This window comes from Stegostoma tigrinum, chromosome 36 (assembly GCF_030684315.1).
Source record: "Stegostoma tigrinum isolate sSteTig4 chromosome 36, sSteTig4.hap1, whole genome shotgun sequence".
Classification (NCBI taxonomy): domain Eukaryota; kingdom Metazoa; phylum Chordata; class Chondrichthyes; order Orectolobiformes; family Stegostomatidae; genus Stegostoma; species Stegostoma tigrinum.
The window spans coordinates 22,657,931-22,677,159 of record NC_081389.1 but is presented as its reverse complement, the minus strand read 5'-3'; the positions used below and the strand labels follow the sequence as shown (position 1 = coordinate 22,677,159).

Here is a 19,229-nt window from a genome sequence, read left to right as displayed (position 1 = left end):
CGCGCAGTCTCCTGAGGGGACAGGGTTTGTTCGCTCGGAGCTGAGGGAGGGCGGGCCGGTGTCCGTTTGGTGTCCGAGTGCCAGCTCCTGTCACACAACACCCGCTCATCTCGCATCATGGGCACCCGGCACCGCCGCTGAGGGCCTGGTCCCGGACACTGGCCCACCGTTTGTTGATCTTTATTTCCTCTCACACATCCCTGTCCCCCGATTGACCGGTCCGTCAGGAAGGGACGGAGTGACCGACCATTCGGACTTGGCCCCCGCCCACCCCCCCCCGTCACGGTCCGGCCTCCCCTTCCCTTCAGGGACTGTGAGTGAGGGACGGGAAGAGGGAGCTGTGCAAACAACCCCCGGGTAGAGACCAATCGCCGGGGGGGGGGTCCCTGAGTAGGTGGAGGCGGCGGCGGCGGCACTGGCTGGAGTTTGAGATCCAGCCCCCCCACCTCCGCTGGACCGTGAATCCGTAGCGGGCCGTGGGGATGGAGTGGGGGCTGAAGGCCGTCCTCTCGTCCTGCACCCTCGTCGCTCTGTGTGCCTCTTTCACCGCCCCGCCGAAAGTTTATAGCAACACCTGGGCGGTGCGGATCCCCGGCGGGCAGCAGGAGGCCGCCAGGGTGGCCAGGGAACACGGCTTCATCAACCTGGGGCAGGTGAGCAAACTGCATCTCCATACCGTCTCCACTACATTCCAAAGCGGACCTCCTTTTGTTTATAAATAACGAGCGGATGAGTTAACTCTCAGTAACTTCTTTTTTTCCATCCTGTCCTCTGTTTATTGTTTCTGGCAAGATCCCTGGCAGTTTTATTTCAAAACTCAGGACATTTGTGACTTCTAAAGCAATAATCCTTTGTCATTTTGTGGTGATGATTTTGAGATGATTCATGTTTAATCAGTAGGATGTTGCATGAGTTGCTGTTCACGGAAAGTGGATCACTTTTGTTTCGACACAACTTTTGGTTGCATAGCAAACTCCGAAATTTCTGCTCTTCGATCAGAGTTTGTTATTGTTCGCGTTGTTTACCTGTACTTTTGAATATACTCCTTTAAACTCTGCCACAACTTTTAAAAGGGATTCAATTAGACACTTCTGAAAATTTAACAAACTTTTAAAAAAACATGTCGGCTAGGGGCAAAGGTGATTCGTTTTCAGAAATCTGGCCGGAATGGTGGGCAGATTGATAATTTTTATAGCCTAGAGGAGACCGCTGATTTTGTTTCAAGTAGTCACTTGTCCTGCATTTTGCATTGTAATAACTTTTTGAATTTTTCTTATTCTCCCAATTTGTTTTTCCGATGACATTATTTGGTTTAAAAAAATCGTGCCTGAGTATCAGTTCTCTGTCTCTCATCTACAATGCCATGCCAGGATAAAGGCACTATGAACAAGAGATTTATGCAGTCTAAAAGCTTTATGATTGAATAATTGGTCTTTAATTTCTATTTTGCATAAAAATGTTCTTGCTGTTATTTCTTTGGTGTAACTCCATTATGGTGCCAAAACCAGAGATTGTTCCCACTGCCTGTGCGCTTTTGTCCAACACACTTCATCTCCAGATTTCTATGATTACTGTTAGGAGAAATGAAAACCCCTCTCACTAAATTAAAATCCATGTTTATTATTTGTATACTTAAGTTATAATGCTGTTAGAACTACTGAACACAATTCAGTAGGGCTCGACAAGTGGCAAATAGTGGAGATTCAATCTTTTACTCAAAAGTCTCCTGTTTTGAATAGGTTTTATCGGTTGCTTACTTGCGTCACTCCCCACCTATTGATTAGAGTAGTAGTATTTGTGTTGTTTCAAAATGTGATTTTGATTCTCTGGCTAATGTATTTTGTCATCAAATCTGTGCAAACAGCACTTAGACTTTTCTATATGTTGCCACTTGTATTACAAGACAGGAACAAGTGTGGAGAAAACGAGGATTCTTGGATCTCAATAGGATCATGTTGAGATCACAGGACAAGAAGCTTCACGTCACTGTGAATTTCAGATTTGTAGATATCAACCATTATTCATTATGTTGCAGTTAGATTTGCATTTTGTCTTTGTTTGTGAGTTCTCTCTCAAACAAAGTGATGGAAGAACTTTTAATAATTCAAGGTTTAATAATTATATATTTTAACATGTATATGATCTGTATCCTATTGCAAAGTATGCACAGTTTTTAGGATTTGCTTAAGTAAAAGGAATGATTTGCACTGTCTAAAAGTGCACTCACTGGCTGCCTCTACCAGTTGTATGAAGTTTTATTCCCGTTCAAAAAATTGTAACAGACCACAATTTTCTTAAACTTATTGATACATGGAAACTAGGAAGTAGATTCTTTTCATATCCCAGATGGGAATAACAGTATTCCAATGTACTAAGTTAGATCCCTCAAATTTAATACTTCTGTAAATGCCCAGACTTGAAGTGAGCTAGCTGGCTGTCTACGCATGATATACTAGCCTGGTTTATTTGTGCTGCGATGTTCTTGTCTCTAAATCCTGTTCATAACTGTGTCCAGTTGCTTAAAGAGGCTCAACATAGTATTCCTGCTATTTCTTTGTGTGCTTATTCACAATCCCACCGAAGACTTGGTGATGAGGGGCCGGGCTGGAATTTAGGATTCACAGATGAACAATGTGATTAAAACAACTTGAGCTTCAGTGTGTGTGTGTGTGTGTGTGTGTGTGTGTGTGTGAGAGAAATAGCAGTGGCTCGTGTCTCTATAATTTGGAAAGCAGTGAATATGATCATATAATGTCAGTAAAGCAAATGGGAGGTTCAAATGACAAGCTAAACTACATGTGTGTTAATCAATCTCGTGAGGAATCTGGTGAAGTGTTATTTATGGTGACTTGTAGTCTGTCTGTGCCTGCTTAGCTGGTTTCGGAGAGTGTGTGTGAGAGCAGGAAGCACAATGGGAATGCAAAGGTTCTGGAAGTGTCTCTAATGACTTTGGATTCTTTGTATCACAGGTTGTAATTAGCAGCAGAAGGTCAGCATCAAATTACACTGACATTTTCGTTTGATAACCAAGCTACTTGAGTGAAATAGAATTTTGATTTCAGTTAGAACTGCTCCTACAATAATTTTGTGCAGTGTATGAAACCCATGTTAGTTATACTTTCCCTTACAAAAATAATCTTACTGCTTTGGCATTAAAAGATATTGTTGCAGACAAAATACTTACTGGTCTAATGCTGTAATTCTACACTTATTTTCAATCTAAAGCAATCTCTTTGTCATGCTATTGAATAATTTTCTAAAGTGAGCTTGATGAAATATTCAGTAGTTTAATTTTGCCCATGGCTACATTTGACCTTTTCGTTGGCATATTCAATTACTTACAATGACTTCTCTTTTTTGTAAGAGGAACCAGAGAAGGCTGTTGAGCTCCTTGATTCTATTCTGCATCCAGTGAGCTGACTGCATCCTGGCTCCATACATCTCAAATCTCAGAAATTACAGCCCACATCCCAAAAATAAAACCCATTTTGTAGTTATTGATGTGATTAGTGTATAGATTGTGAGCACCTTATATTTGAGTTTGGACCAATGGTATCTTAAGCAATTAATTATTATTAGAATCAAACAAGTTAAATGATCGAGAAAATATTGTTAGAAATTAGAAGAACAGATCAGGTTTAGTTACTGTTTAGGGTAATGTTAGTACTTTACCTTGTGCTTAAATCTTGGAGAATAAGTTGAGGTTGTTGTGGCATAAATTACGTTGCCCTGTGACTTTATTTGATCAAGATGCAATTTCTTAGCAAATGGAATGTTTCCAGAAAAATCCACGATGCACCTTCGCAGTACAGCTAATATGAAGCATTCTGAATTTCTTGGAAAATATTCTTGGAGCAGAGACAAAACAAATTTTGTTATCTCTGATTTTTGAGTGATCAGGATTTGTACACCACTGCAAAATCCTGTTGCTGATTTATAAGAACGTTTACGTCTGGGCAACTCCATTCTCAAACATGCAAACATGTTGTGTTTGGATTGTGGAAAGTGATATAGGTAGACTTCGGTTGTTTCTCATAAGCCATTTGTATGTTGTAATCTGAAAATAGCCTGTCAACACTACATCCATTGCTCTTACTGTTGTAAGATGGCAGCCTAGATTGTTTCCAAATCTCGAGTGAGACTTGAAATTCATGATCTTGACTTGAGTAGAGGAGTACTACTGTGCCAGGATTGAGCTCTGAAAAACTGTTTGCCTAAAGTACATGTTGAGAACAGGACGTATGCAAAATATTCCTCTTTATCACAGTGACCAAGATTGCTGTCAGAGGTCATGAGTTGGTTAGTTCTTGTTTTTTTGTGTACAGTTCTAGATATTTAAGTAGCCTGTTTGAGTATCTTGAATTTTTGTCGACCTTCATATTCTACTATTGGAGAGAAATTTGTTTTTAAAATATGTCGAAAAAATAATGACCTATCCTGTAGACTCCCATGCACTATTACAATGATCAATGGTGATGGAAGATGTCAACACTCAGTGGCAGCTCCAAATGTTAGATAACAGCTTCACAAGTAGAAATTGCTTCTGAAGGACAGATCTTGACTGCCATTGGCTACCATGTACTAAATGAAGATCATCGCTTCTCAGATGGAAGAATGCTAAAATGACATTCAGTCTATAAATTCAAACTCTCCTTGCATCGTTGCTCTTTTTCAACCCTGTGAAGAAAGTCTGTGGTTGCCCTTCGGATTACTGAATTAAACAAAGCCTATGCTCATTTCCTGAAACTTCAGGCGTGGTTCCAAGTAAAAACAATTCACTTTTTTACCAGGAAAGAGATGTGGTGAGTTGACATGGTTGATTTGCAAATGTGCATTGTCACGTAATGGTGTGACTTGAGAAGCGCACTCTTCAATGCTCCAGCGTCTGCAGTTCTTGCTATCTCTTGAATTTTTGTTGTGTTTTGAAGAGAGTGCATCTTTCTGTTGACTTAAAAAGAAACTTTGATTAAAAATCAAGTACTTCTTTAAAAAGATAACATATAATTCTAAAATGCAGTATTTAGAATTTGCAATGTCTTTAGGTCCTTAGACCTGTACTTTTTGAGTTTGAATTTGTTGACTTTAAATAGGTCTCCAATTTTAGTAGCGTTCTTTGTCTTTATTAGAACTCAAATTTAATATTTGCCAGAATAATTTTTTCAGCAATAGGTTTTCTTATGTGCAGTAACTGTAGTTCAATAGTATTGGAGTGGGTGTGAGATTTTAAATGCTGAACTTGGGAAGTGGTGAATATGATTCAGTAAGCTTATAATTGTCTGAAACACTGAAAAAAAAATTAATACTGAAACCTGACCTTTCATTTTTAGTAGGTTTTGAAGTGGATAGTAGAGAAAGGGAGTGATAATGTGATGTTGTTTTTGGCATTTGAAAGTGATTTGTGCGGCAGTTAATGATAATTACTGTAACACATTGCAGTTGCTACTGGGATACTATTACATATTAGAACGAACTAACTAACACAAAAATTAATTATAATCGCTCAGATTTTACAATTGCTCTGGTGCCTGACCTATAACCACCTGTACCTCATTCTATAGCAAGATGCTGTCTCTAGATGTAAACCAAGGTTTGATTGGACACCAGCTTTTGTGTCGCTGTGTATGAAGCTATAATATCAACCTACTTTCAAGCATCATCTTAAACGATATTTGCATTTCTGGGCTAAATATTGCCACTGTTTCTCTGGAGAGCTATTGTTTTAAGACTTAAAAGATTTGAATGAAATAGTACTTTGTCATCTTATTCCAATCTTTGCAATAATTTCTTGCCCAGGAGAAACTGTACGGAAATGAATCTGTTTTGCGTAGTCAAAGGATATAACCTTTGGTTTCCTTCTGCATATCGCAAAAATTGGCACTTTGGTTTTTACAGTAACCACGTGTATGTTACAGTAAAAGTTCACATCTGTGTTAACACAGCTGTTAGGTAGTGTTTTGCATTGAATTGTCACTACAGAAGCATTGACTGTGTAACAAACTTTAGATTGCCATTTGCCATCACACATGGGACTGGAATGTCATAGTGTTGCATCACTTTTTCTCACAAGGTGGTGAATGACATTCTAATTTGTCTTTCAACTAAGTTGTCATAAGTTCCTAATGCAGCTTGGTTACTAGACATTTGGGGGAAAATGATCAAATATGAAATTTGGGGGATAGATTTTGGTTCCACTAGACCCCCCCCACCTCAAAAAAAAGTCCCCAAACTTGTGGTTCCCAACTCTGCAGGAGTGTTGTTCCATTTTACTTGTGCAGGTTGTGGTGATGTTTATAGTCTACCCAAATGACTGTTTGTCATAAAGCCTAAATACCAACCAGACTTTCAAGCAGTTGAAATGTCAGTTAGGTCCAGTTTGTCCATGGAAGTATTCCCAGATGGACCTTTAACACCCCCTCCCAACCCCCATTTCCAAATTTGGGGATGCTGAAGCAAATTGTAGCACCTCTGCTGTTTCAACAACTGAGCTTTAACTCAAACTGCATAAGATTAGGATTTGAATCTGGGATTCTCTCTCAAATTTTGAACGTCTCCTGATTGTCTTTGAGAGTTGAGGCATTGGAAAATCGAGTCAGTGGTACTGTAACTTGATTAAGACTACATAACAGTGTATAGGACCCCTAGATAATTTGAGGAATGTATACTGTCAGGACTAGAGTGCCCTGCATAATGCATAAATTAGCAAGACATCTTTACTTAATCAAGTGATGTGGGCATCACTTTTGCATTTATTGCCAGAGAAGTAAAGGAACTGGTTGGGAAGGATATAGGTGACTAACATTTCACCAGTAGACAGTGCAGTGCTTAATTTTTTTTAAGAACCAGGTTTTACAATATTAGTAAACCATTGAGTGGCACAATGTTAGAATGCATATGAGTATGCTGGGGCTTTTTTACAGTCATTTTGTGTACTACTTTTTCCAGAAGTGGTGCTAATAACCAACTGACTCCGTGATGTTTAAAAATTTAGTAACCATGACTTTGTAGTTTTATAACGCTACTCCTTAAGCCAACTTAGGAAGAGGGATAACAAGGTATGGAGCTGAATGAACACGACAGTCCAGGCAGCTTCAGAGGAGCAGGAAAGCTGCATCCAGACCCAAAACATCGGCTTTCCTGCTCTGCTGCCTGGCCTGCTGTGTTTATCCAGCTCCACACCTTGTTATCTCAGACTCCAGCATTGGCAGTTCCTACTTTTTTTTTTAGGTAGGGTATATTGGGTGGAAGAAATAGTGGCGAGTAGGAAAGATCAGTCTGGTTTAATTCAGTTTATTTAAAAAAATCCTATTTGTACAATACAGATAATAGGAACTGCAGATGCTGGAGAATCTGAGATAGCAAGGTGTAGAGCTGAATGAACACGGCAAGCAAAGCAGCATCATAGGAGCAAGAAGGCTGATGTTTCGGGCCTAGACCCTTCATCAGAAAATTATATGCACACACTCACTGGCAGGAATTGTTCCATAGCTATTGGGAAGGGATATTGCATTTTGAGAGAGATACTGAAGTGAAATACTAGTGTTTAATGGAAGTAATTAGAAATGACGAATGAGATCATGCAAAGAACTTACTGGCACAACATTAAAATGTATTTACTTAACTTTTTCCTGGAGCATTTTGGTACCAATATGCAAGATTAGCCACATAATACTATAAACTGTCTGCTTAGGCTGGGGTAATAACTGCTCCATCAGGAAGTACTGCAGAAAATGTTTTCCATAAGAAGTTTATTAGATATAATTACTGAAGTGAGAACAAGAATAATTTTTACAAGGATAAACATGTATGTCTTTAAACTGGTCCATTATCCGGTTAGATGGGATAAGTAAGAGGAGAGCAGTGCGTTTTAATTTGCCCAGTGGAAGTTTGTTGAAATGGATACTTAATGAGGTTTCTTTTCCCAGAGTATTAAGATTGTAATGTAATTCAAATTAATATTACCTAATCATTTTGTTCTAGCAGTATAAATTTCAGCTCTTCTGAATATTAACAATGGTGTTCAATTGTTCAGCTCCCTGTCCTAGCAACATGGAAGGACTTCTCCCCATTCCGCTTTTCAAAAGATTTGGAGAGCCAAAAAATTTTGTATACTATAATTGGTGAAAAACCCAGAATTTACAACCATAGCAGTAGTTGCTGGAGATCTCAGTAGGTCTGGCAGCATCTGTGAAGAAAAAAAGTCAGTTAACCTTTTGAGTCCAGTGACCCTTCCTTAGAAAAGTTGAGGAAGAGCCACCGGACCTGAAACGTCAACTGACTTTTTTTCTTCACAGATGCTGCTGAACTTTTTCAGCAACTTCTGTTTTTGTGATAGCAAAGTGTGGAGCTGGATGAACACAGGCCAAGCAGCATCTTAGGAGCTGTTCATCCAGCTTCACACTTTGTTATATCCAGAATCTCCAGCATCTGCAGTTCCCATTATCGCTGATCACAACTTCTGTTTTTGTTCCTGATTTACAGCATCTGCAGTTCTTTCCTTTTTAGCTTACAACCATGTTAGTTTTTTTTGCATATTCTGTTAGGTCAGAAATTTAATCTGTGACCAACAGTGTATGAATTCAATTAAACATAGATTATGGCCATGAGTGTAGTTTGCATTGTGTTGCGATTTGAATTTGGAAAACAACTGTTTGGACGTGCATACTGGATTAATATAATTAAGCCTGTAATGCAATGGATATAGCTGTTCAAGTTAATAAAATTGTAAAGTCCCTAGGAAGTCCATTTTGTATGTCATTAATTGAGCTTGTTATCTTAAAATCGTCCTACAAAGAAATTTCTTTAATATCAAATGCTCTTTTTAAAAAACATGTCTTTGCATATTATAGTTATCTTTAAGATTATTCCAGATAGCTCTGCATTGTCTTTAGCATCCCTGAATACTACACACTGATTTTTGTTCTGCTGCTGTATCATTTCAAATCAAATGAGATGTAACCGTTGTATTAGACTCAAGATGACACATCAAACCATTGTGTAGCTGTTAAATTAGCTTATTCCAACTAACTTTGTGGTATTGACTAAAGTATCTATTTTTCTAAAGTTGGCTAGTGCATTCCTTTCTTAGTGAATAGATTCTGACTGCATGATAACGGTGCCAATGTGCCTGTTTTATTATATGCCAAAAGTATAAGGGAAACCTGTGGCATTACTAAGCATTGTTTAGCTGGTTTTTAGGTGTTTGCTATGCAAATGTAGGGGAAAACCACATCAAATAAACAGGACCATAATTTTCAAATTGCTAATTTTACAACATTTTTTAAAACCTTTTTTCTTTGTTTAGAGTTACTGCAGTTTTTTGATGCTGAGGTATTCACATGTCTGAACTAGATTTCGTTAGTTCATGTAATTGCAGTGAAACATGAGCATTAAGTCCAAGTGCATTTAGCAGTTTAATAATTGCATCTTTTTAAGGATGGTTTATATCTGGGATTGGACTGAAATTTTCTACTTTCCAGAATACAGCAGAACAGAAACAACTGTTCCTTTGGTGTTGGGCCCAGCAGGTCTCAACTGCTGTTTGTTCCACATAAGCCTTCTCTCACCCTGTGTCATCTCATCCTATCTGTATGTCTTTGCATTCCTGTTTCCTTGTGCTTATCTGGCTTTCTCTTAAATACCACCAAACTAATCTGCTTAATTGAGCCACGTGGTAGTAAGTTCAACATCGCAGTGTTGGTATAAATGTTACTTGCCGAATTCCTCATTGGATTTATTAGTTATTACTGACTTTCTCATTATAGCCTGTTGTTGATGCTTTAAGCTACTGTAAATTGTACCAAGCAATTAGCAGACAAAAACCCCTTGTTTTATGGATGTTGTCAGTTTAGATTGGCATGCTTGGAACTGTATCCCAACAGGATACAGTCCTGCTTTCAGGAAGTGTAGGTGGGATATGGAGAGGATAGTGAAGATTAGGGTACATCTCTCTTATGCAGGAGAGAAATTACATTATGGACCTTGCTACCACGTTGTCTGTTTGTGACTAGCTTGGATACAGTTGAGGGGAAAGAACTTGAAGGAAAACAATAGAAAGAGATGCAGATAGAGTTTGACAGTCGGGTGAGAAGAGGCTTGTGTGGAGTAAAATGCTGGCATTCACCACTTGAGCATGAATGGCTTGCTGTGCAGTTGATGCTATCTGCTAGAAAATTATTTTCTTGGAATGGTGACAATTTTTACTTGTGAATTTTTTTCTACATTTTTGATTTTTGTTGTATCAATTCTGAGTTAAGCCAAGGATTAAACCTGGAAACCTATTCATTTAGAAGTGAAGAAAAAATACAATGGTTGTATTTTGAAGAAGATCAGGAACTTTTCCTGGACTGTACATTTTTATCTTTGTCCAAAATAAATAATATTATTTATCTGTACTTCGTGGGACCTTGCTGTGTAAAATTAAATGCCACATTAACTTTTGTAATAATTAAGCAATTAAATTTGGGCCAACCTGAGAATGGGAGGTGCAGAAAAAGTTAGAATTTAGAAATTAAGATAAATATATTTATTTTTTTCTAATATTTGAAAATGTCTCTCACTAGGCTGGTATGGCAACATGTTTTTAATTCCGGCATTTTGAGAAAGCAACAGCAAATAGTTTGAGGTGCAGCAGAGCAAGAGCAGACAGTATGAACTCTGTATAGGATCATGTATTTGAAGCTTAAAACCATCAAATTTTAAAGCAGGGATGACAACTATTGCAATAGCACCATTGGCACTGCTAAATTTTAAGCTAAATAGATGTTTGTACTGTGCAAGTAAGCCTTTATTATAAAATCAGAATTGTTTTTCTCTTGAGCAAAATTTAAGCGAATGCTTCCTTACAATCCATTTCAAAAACATTAGCAAATTTTTAAAATCAGGTTTTGGTTTTGTATTATTTATATTGGTTACCATTGATTTCACACCTAAAGCTTGCACCTCAACTGACTCCAGAGTAGAAGTAGATTCTTTGAGCATCAATTCATTTGTTTGGTTAGGCCGAGGGCCAGAAGTTACAAGCTTGTCAATGAATGAAGAAAACTTTCACACTGCTAAACATCTTGTCAACATGCAACTATCTTCTAAAGCTGGAATGAAAATATCACCTGAAGTAAAATGTTAAAGAAGGTCATAGTTTGTAGGGTCAAAAATACATGTTTAGCTAATGGAATTAAGCATGAGTATGAAACCCCTGAGTTGGTAATGGCAGAAAGAGAAGACTGCAGCAGTAGTTCGGAGGTCATTGTATCAATTCATAAATGCTGGAGAATTGAGGTGAGTCTGTTGTACCAGCGATTCATTTCAGTGCTGTAAATCATTTAGTAAAATTGAAATCAATTAGCTGAACCTATAAATGTTAAATTAGCCATTTATTTTAGAAGACTTGACATTTAATGCTGTTCGTCAGATTGAATTAGTATTCAGTCCCTCTACGTGTAAAGCTGCAGTGCGTTTGTAATTCAGTTTAACTTTATAGACTTTTCTGAGAACTGACTTTTATTTTCTGGGGGCTAAATGATTTTAAGCAGCAAAAACATCATGGATTGGCTTAACTCTACATAAACTCAGCTAATGTTTGATTATTGCAACATTTGCTCTTTCAAATGTGTTATTTATTTGTTCTGTAAATTTCAAAGGTTGGATGAATTTTGCTGACTTCTCTCTTCAGATCTTTAGTGCAGGTTAAAAGCCCAAACAGATCTGTTTCATGTTTATAAAGTCATACAGTATGGAACCTGTGATAATGGGAACTGCAGATGCTGGAGAATCCAAGATAATAAAATGAGAGGCTGGATGAACACAGCAGGCCCAGCAGCATCTCAGGAGCACAAAAGCTGAAGTTTCGGGCCTAGACCCTCCTTCAGAGAGGGGGATGGGGTGAGGGTTCTGGAATAAATAGGGAGAGGGGGGGAGGCGGACCGAAGATGGAGAGAAAAGAAGATAGTGGAGAGGAGAGTATAGGTAGGGAGGGGATAGGTCAGTCCAGGGAAGACGGACAGGTCAAGGAGGTGGGATAAGGTTAGTAGGTAGGAGATGGAGGTGCGGCTTGGGGTGGGAGGAGGGAATGGGTGAGAGGGAGAAAGGTTAGGGAGGCAGAGACAGGTTGGACTGGTTTTGGGATGCAGTGGGTGGAGGGGAAGAGCTGGGCTGGTTGTGTGGTGCAGTGGGGGGAGGGGACGAACTGGGCTGGTTTTGGGATGTGGTGGGGGAAGGGGAGATTTTGAAGCCGGTGAAGTCCACATTGATACCATTAGGCTGCAGGGTTCCCAAGCGGAATATGAGTTGCTGTTCCTGCAACCTTCAGGTGGCATAATTGTGGCACTGTAGGAGGCCCATGATGGACATGCCATCTAAAGAATGGGAGGGGGAGTGGAAATGGTTTGCGACTGGGAGGTGCAGTTGTTTATTGTGAACCGAGCGGAGGTGTTCTGCAAAGTGGTCCCCAAGCCTCCGCTTAGTTTCCCCAATGTAGAGGAAGCCACACCGGGTACAGTGGATGCAGTATACCACATTGGCAGATATGCAGGTGAACCTCTGCTTAGTGTGGAAAGTCATCTTGGGGCCTGGGATAGGGGTGAGGGAAACTGACCCTTTTGGTCCAACCGGTTCACGCTGACCATGTTCCCAAATTAAACTAGTCCCACCTGTCTGTGTTTGGCCCATGTCCCTCCTCCAAATCTTTTCTACGTATGAACTTATCCAAATGTCTTTTACACAATGTAACTACCTGTGTCCACCACTTTTTGTCTGGCAGTTCATTCCACACGCGAATCACTGTGTGGGTGGGGGGAAGAAACTACTCCTCAGGTGCCTTTTTAAATCTTTCTCTTCTCACCTTAAAAATATGCCCCCTAGTTTTAAAACCACCCTGTCCCCCCCCTCCCCACCCTACGGAAAAGACCCTTGTCATTCACTTTGTTTATTCCTCTCCTGATTTTGTAAACATCATTAAGGCCACCCTCAGCCTCCTATGCTGCAGTGGAAAAACAAGTCCCAGCCTCTCTTTATATCTCAAACCATCCATTCCCAACAACATCCTGGTAAATCTTTCCTAACTACCCCCCCCCCCCCTGTTTAATAATGTATGAAGGTTGTCTTGTGTGCAATTTTTTAAAACTTGGAATTCTGACCTGAGAAATTGCTAATGTGTGTGTAATTTTAACCACAACTAGTTGATTAGATTCTGACACTTGAGCCAGGAACCCAGAAAAGTGCTTTTGGAATTTTTTTCAACTACGCTGCACATTTCTTTTTAAGATTTTAATTTAATCGCATGATGTCTTCTAACAAATGCAAAACCCAGTCTATTCTGTTAACCCAAATATTTCTTATTATGGGGTTTTCATTACAGAAGCAAAATTCTTTAGATGCTGTAATCTTAAAAAGGAAATACCCTAAACAGATCATGTTGCATTTGTGGAGAAAAACAGGGTTACAGTTTCAGGTCGGTGATGACCTCCTTTAGAACGTATTTGTGGCTTCCTTTGTAAGGTACTCCACACGAATGGAGTAAGTAAAGAAGAGTAAGCTTTCAACAGATTTGAATCTTGCCCTTTATTTGGCATGGTTTGTATCTAGGAAATCTTCAACTTTTTTTCAATTTACAAATTACTTAAACTTGAAATTTGTGTCTTATGCCACTTTGCTTCAATCGTACACCATTACTTTAGTGATGGAGTACATGAACACTCTTCAGTTATTTTGGCTCGAGCTTCATTAAAGTTTGAGTTTTAGAATGGTATTTAGAGCTCGTTCATTATCTGTCTTTTTGCTTTACACTTTTCCATTTTGAAAGCTAATTGTTAAGGCCATAAGAAATAGGAACATTGGTAGGCTGTTTGAGCTTCCTCTGCCTTCAGTAGAGTCATGACTGATCTGCCATTCCTCACATCTACTTACCTGCCCCTTCTCCATAACGCTTGATTGCTCTGCTGATCAAGAATCTATCCAGCTTGGCCTTAAGTATACACAAGGACTGTTGCTCCACAGCTGTGGCAAAGAGTTGCAAAGACTTAACCCTCTGAAAAGAAATTTCTCTTCACCTCAGTCTCAATTTGGCACCCTGTTATTCTGAGACTCCACCCTCTGGTTCTAGATGCACCCATGAAGGCAAACATCGTCTTGGCATTTACTCTTTCAAGCCTGTAGAGAATCGTATGTGTTTCAATTAGATCGCTCCCCATTCTTGTAGAGTTCCAACCTGTTTGGCCTCAGTGACTTGTTTCAAATAGCTCCATTTGTGTCCTTCTGTTTCAATGTATTGTAAGCTATCGATATAAATTTTTCAAGTGATTTTAAAATTTTGGATTTGTTTTAAACTTCCAGACAGAAATCCTTGATTTCAGTTTTCTTGTGGTGTGGCTTGGTTTATTTCTCAAATTTGTGCGTCACTTCCTCAAATTTCCTACATTGAATTGAATTATATAACAATAGATAGCGTTTTCTTCTAAAGTTTAAGTTGCTTCATACTGTATCAAGGGAATAAAGCAGAATTTAGTTTGTGGTGCCTGCTAAAATGGACGTGACAATAGTGCCATGATCTAAAGAAAATGACTTTATGTAGGCCTTTCATATCCTCATGAGCCATTTGCTGAATGGCAGTGGAACAAGCTTGACTAGCCAGATAACCAATCCTCCTTATTTCTTTGATAACAAAGTGTGGAGCTGGATGAATACAGCAGGCCAAGCAGCATCTTAAGAGCACAAAAGCTGATGTTTCGGGCCTATACCCTTCATCAGAGAGGGAATCAGAACAGCATCTGCAGTTCCCATTATCTCTCTCCTTATTTCTTTGGTTCTTGTGTCTTAAAGTTTAACAGATATGAAATACTTTATTTTTGAATTGTAGTTACTCCTATTTAGTATATTATGTTAATCATCTTGTGATTCCCCTAAGCCTGCTCTTGACCTTCAAACACAGGAGTGTGATCTAAGACTCTTCGTTTGCCTGGGTGAGTGTACCTTCAACAACAATTATGTTCAACCCTGTCCAGGGCAAAGCAGCTCACTTGATTGGTACCCCATCCAACAACTCCAACCTTCACTTCCTCTATCATTCAGCAACAACAAGGTATGCCATTACTAAGTCCACTGCAGTTACACCACCAGAGCTTCTGACAGCTTCCAAACCTATGACCTCCATACAGTAGAAGTAAAAGGTCAGCAGATACAAGCAAACACCATATGCAAGTTCCCCTTCAATCCACAAACCATCTTTACTTAGAACTGTTATTTCTTCGGTTATTGTCATTGATTAAAATCATTTTGAGTTCCCTTCCTAACAGCACTGGTGTGCCTAAATCCCAGGATCTACAATGGTTCAAGGTGTCTTGTCACCACCTTCTTGATGGCATTTGGAGACTGGGTAATGTCTGGTCTCGCTAGTCACAATCACATCCTACAAACAAATATAAACAAAGACACAGATATGCATGTAGTTGACAAGGCCAGCAATTATTGTCCTTGCGAGTCTGCTTACTTGAAGTAAGATGCTGCAAACCTATCTTGGAAACCAGTTAATCTGCTTTGGTTCAAGAATAAGTATTGATGAGAACACTTGAAGAACTTGTGCCTCTTCAAAAATCACTAAGATGTTTTACATGCACCTCAACATTTCTATTTGACATCCCACTTCTGAAATTGCTGGATGGAGTTGAATCTATAAGTCTCTGACTCAGATAATGAGAACTGCAGATCTTGGAGAATCCATGATAAGAGTGTGGGGCTGAATGAGCACAGCAGGCCAAGTAGCATCTTAGGAGCACAAAAGCTGACGTTCTGGGCCTAGACCCTTCATTGGAGAGGGTTCTGAAATAAATAGGGAGACGGGGAGGCGGACCGAAGATGGATAGAGGAGAAGATGGGTGGGGAGGAGAGCATAGGTGGGGAGGGGACAGGTCAGTCCGGGGAGGACGGATAGGCCAAAGAGGTGGGATGAGGTTAGTAGGTGGGAAATGGCTGTGTGGCTTGAGGTGGGAGGAGGGGATAGGTGATTGGAAGAACAAGTCTGGGAGGCGGGAACGAGCTGAGCTGGTTTCGGGATGCACTGGGGGAAGGGGTCTCTCAGACTCACTTGTGCATTTTATTGTTGAGCCGGACTTAATTCTCCCCCGTTTCAATACACTCCAATATAGAAAGACATCAATTTGACTAGGACAAAGTTATGGCACTAGGGTAAGCCAGCCAAAGACAAGCACGAGAATTCCTGTAGGCCTGGTTTTCAACCACCAATGCAATTAACAAACAGGTTGAAATAGGGCCCATCTACATACCACCACTGTACAAAACCAGAAGCAAGTCTACCCCCCCATGTCAGAGTGGGACAGAACAACAATACTTCCATGGGGACTACGCAGCACTGGCGGTCTCCCCAGAAGGGAGACAAAATGTTTGCATGAAAGTGTTAAATGAATGTTTTAGTTGACTTCCTAAATACAGCATTAGCATTGATACTGAACGGTAAAGAGAAACTGCATGAAGTGGCGAGAAAGTATGTTAATGTTGTGCTGTACAGTTTCATGCTATGGAGGGATTACCTTAAATTGTTAAGCCATTACAACTGCCAGGCACAAAATATCGGCATTTTATGTTTGCTGTTCCATTCAACACTCCTGTCTAGTGATAACTCCAGTTTGAAAGGGTGAACCTATAAATGAGCTACACTTCTGATGGTTATTCCTGTTCAAGTGGATATTTAATCTGAATTTAACCAGCTTGTTTTGGTCTTGTTGAAAAGTTGTTATAGTACTTGTGGATTGGAAGGCAGCACATTAGAAATCATTTATAAAATGATACTGGGAGGAGTGCACATTCCCTTTTAAAAGATGTGGTTTTTAGTCTTAAAGTCTGCAAGCAGCAGCAGATGCACAAAAAGCTAACTGTTAGCTGGCAAAGGAACATTTTACCAAGACAACAGGTTTTTGAATTTAGCCAATTAATTTAAACCAGGCCGTAGATACTGAAGCCTAATTCAGTTTAAATGTTTAATGTATGGCTTAGAAAGGGTGGATGCTGGGAGGTTTTGTTAGGCGGGGCGACTAGGACTGTGGGCACAGCCTTAGAATTAGAGGGGGTAAATTTAAAACTGAAATGAGGAGACATTTATTCAGCCAGAGAGTGGTGGGCCTGTGGAATTCGTTGCCACGGAGCGCAGTAGAGGCTGGGATGTTAAATGTCTTAAGGCAGAGATAAATTCTTGATCTCACAAGGAATCAAGGGCTACGGGGAGGGTTTGGGCAAGTGGAGTTGGAATGCCCATCAGCCATGATTAAATGGCGGAGTGGACTCGATGGGCCGAATGGCCTTACTTCCACTCCTGTCTTATGGTCTTAAATCTGACATTTCGGGCCTAGACCCTCCTTCAGAAAAGTCTAGGCCCGAGACGTCAGCTTTCCTGCTCCTATGCTGCTGCTTGGCCTGCTGTGTTCATCCAGCTCTCCATTTTGTTATCTCAGATTCTCCAGCATCTGCAGTTCTTACTATCTAATCTTAAATCTGATGGCTTTGACAACCTCAGACCAATTCTATTGTAAGAAATTAAGTCATCAAGGGTATAAAAGAAGAAGGCATTTGAAAATTGTTGAGAGCAAACTGCTATCTGTTAAGAGAATAGCCTAGCTGTCAGGTCTAAAGTGAAAAAAAATCACTGGCTGTTACAGAAATCTCTAAGATCTCAGTAAGCACTATCTAAATAAAAGTACTGCAGCACTCTAGCGAATATTCCTGGCACAAGAATTCGACAGTGGAGATGGCAAAGAACATTCTGGAATTCTTATCTTGGCAATTATTTTGAGAGACCCACCTTTAATATTTTTGTTATTTAATTTGGTTTGTGTAAGTGGGATTTGTATCTATTGGAACAACATTTTAATTCTTTTTAATTTGGAAATTGTTCAGTTTGTTAATTGTTTGGTTTGTTAATAGTTCTGTTAATTTGTTCACTGTTAGCATTATTTAAATTGTTACTTGTTGACAATGAAGTGAGTATTAGGGATTTCTTTCATTTAATCACTCCTTTAATAGATGACAAGACAAGCTCCTCTCTGTTTTGGCCTTAATTATCAGTCGGGAGGACCCACTCCTTCATAACAGTTTTTAAAAAAAATTAAAGTGACAGCATCTCTTTTAAATGGTATGTTTTGCTGGAGCTGTAACTGTAAATTATCTTTGAATATGAATAAAATTAATAAGATCTCTGTACTAGTTTATACTAAACTTCAGGTATATACTGTATTCTGATCAAGTAGCTGACTTAATATTATTAATCCCTGGAAATAGTTGAGCTGGATGTGTTGACCTTCTGAATGTAGCAGAGAATCCTCCTTTTTTCCTGTTAGGATTATATAATTCAAATATAAGGACAGATTCCAACGATTATTTTGTGCTGAACTCAGTTTTCACTCATTTGTGATTTTCCTTTATTGAAGAGAATAAGCTAAATGATGTTTGTTATTTGCCTTCAGGATCCACCCTATAGACTTACCTGCAGATTCAAGGATCTGACCTCTTTCCATTCTTCTACTCCAACAGTTTATCCCATTCTTGTATTTTTCCCCCCATACTACATATTTTCTGGTACTGACACATGACCCCTACATAGATGGTCTGTCATTAGACCAAATTCACTTCCCTCCAGATCTGTGCAAGGAGACACCATTGCATACACTGTACAACACCAGGAAATAGTTGTGCCTTCTGACAAACAATAAGCAGCACCACAAAGTGATTGTTTGAATACGTTATCTCCTTTTTCTTTGAAATATAGAAACCTGGAAGAAGTTGAGCTGGATGTGTTGACCCTCTGAATGTAGCAGAGCATCCTCCTTTTTTCCTGTTAGGATTTTATGAGGCTGGGGAAAGGATTGCAGAGTGAGCTCACATTGTTTGAATTATGCTTCTGCTTTTACACTTTGGATATAACTTATTGTAAAGAGGGTCAGAAAAGCAGCATCTGGTTTTAATAGCAAGTGGAAATTTTTAAAAAATGGATGTGAATATCAATAGCAAGGTTACCAATTCTTGCAGTTTCCAGTTGCCCTTGAGTGGGGTTTGAAACATGTTGCTCCAGTGATAATGGAATGGCGATCCAGTTTCAAGCCAGCACAGCAGGTGGATTAGAGGGAAACTTGCAGTTGATGGTAGATTCATTCTTCCTTTTATACATGGTAGAGGTCACAACTTGGAAGATGCTTGTAGAAGATGCTTAATTGGCTGAGACATGTCTCGTTGCT

General features: G+C 39.5%; 1 protein-coding gene across 1 annotated transcript in view; it reads left to right on the top strand.

Annotated features, from left to right (window-relative positions):
* The window catches only part of furina (furin (paired basic amino acid cleaving enzyme) a), an 84,362-nt gene continuing 65,133 nt past the window's right edge, over nucleotides 1-19,229 (top strand). The window contains exon 1 of the mRNA XM_048520573.2: nucleotides 1-653. Within this exon, the coding sequence (XP_048376530.1) occupies nucleotides 483-653 (171 nt within the window). The 5' untranslated portion in view covers nucleotides 1-482. The remainder of the gene's footprint in view (nucleotides 654-19,229) is intronic.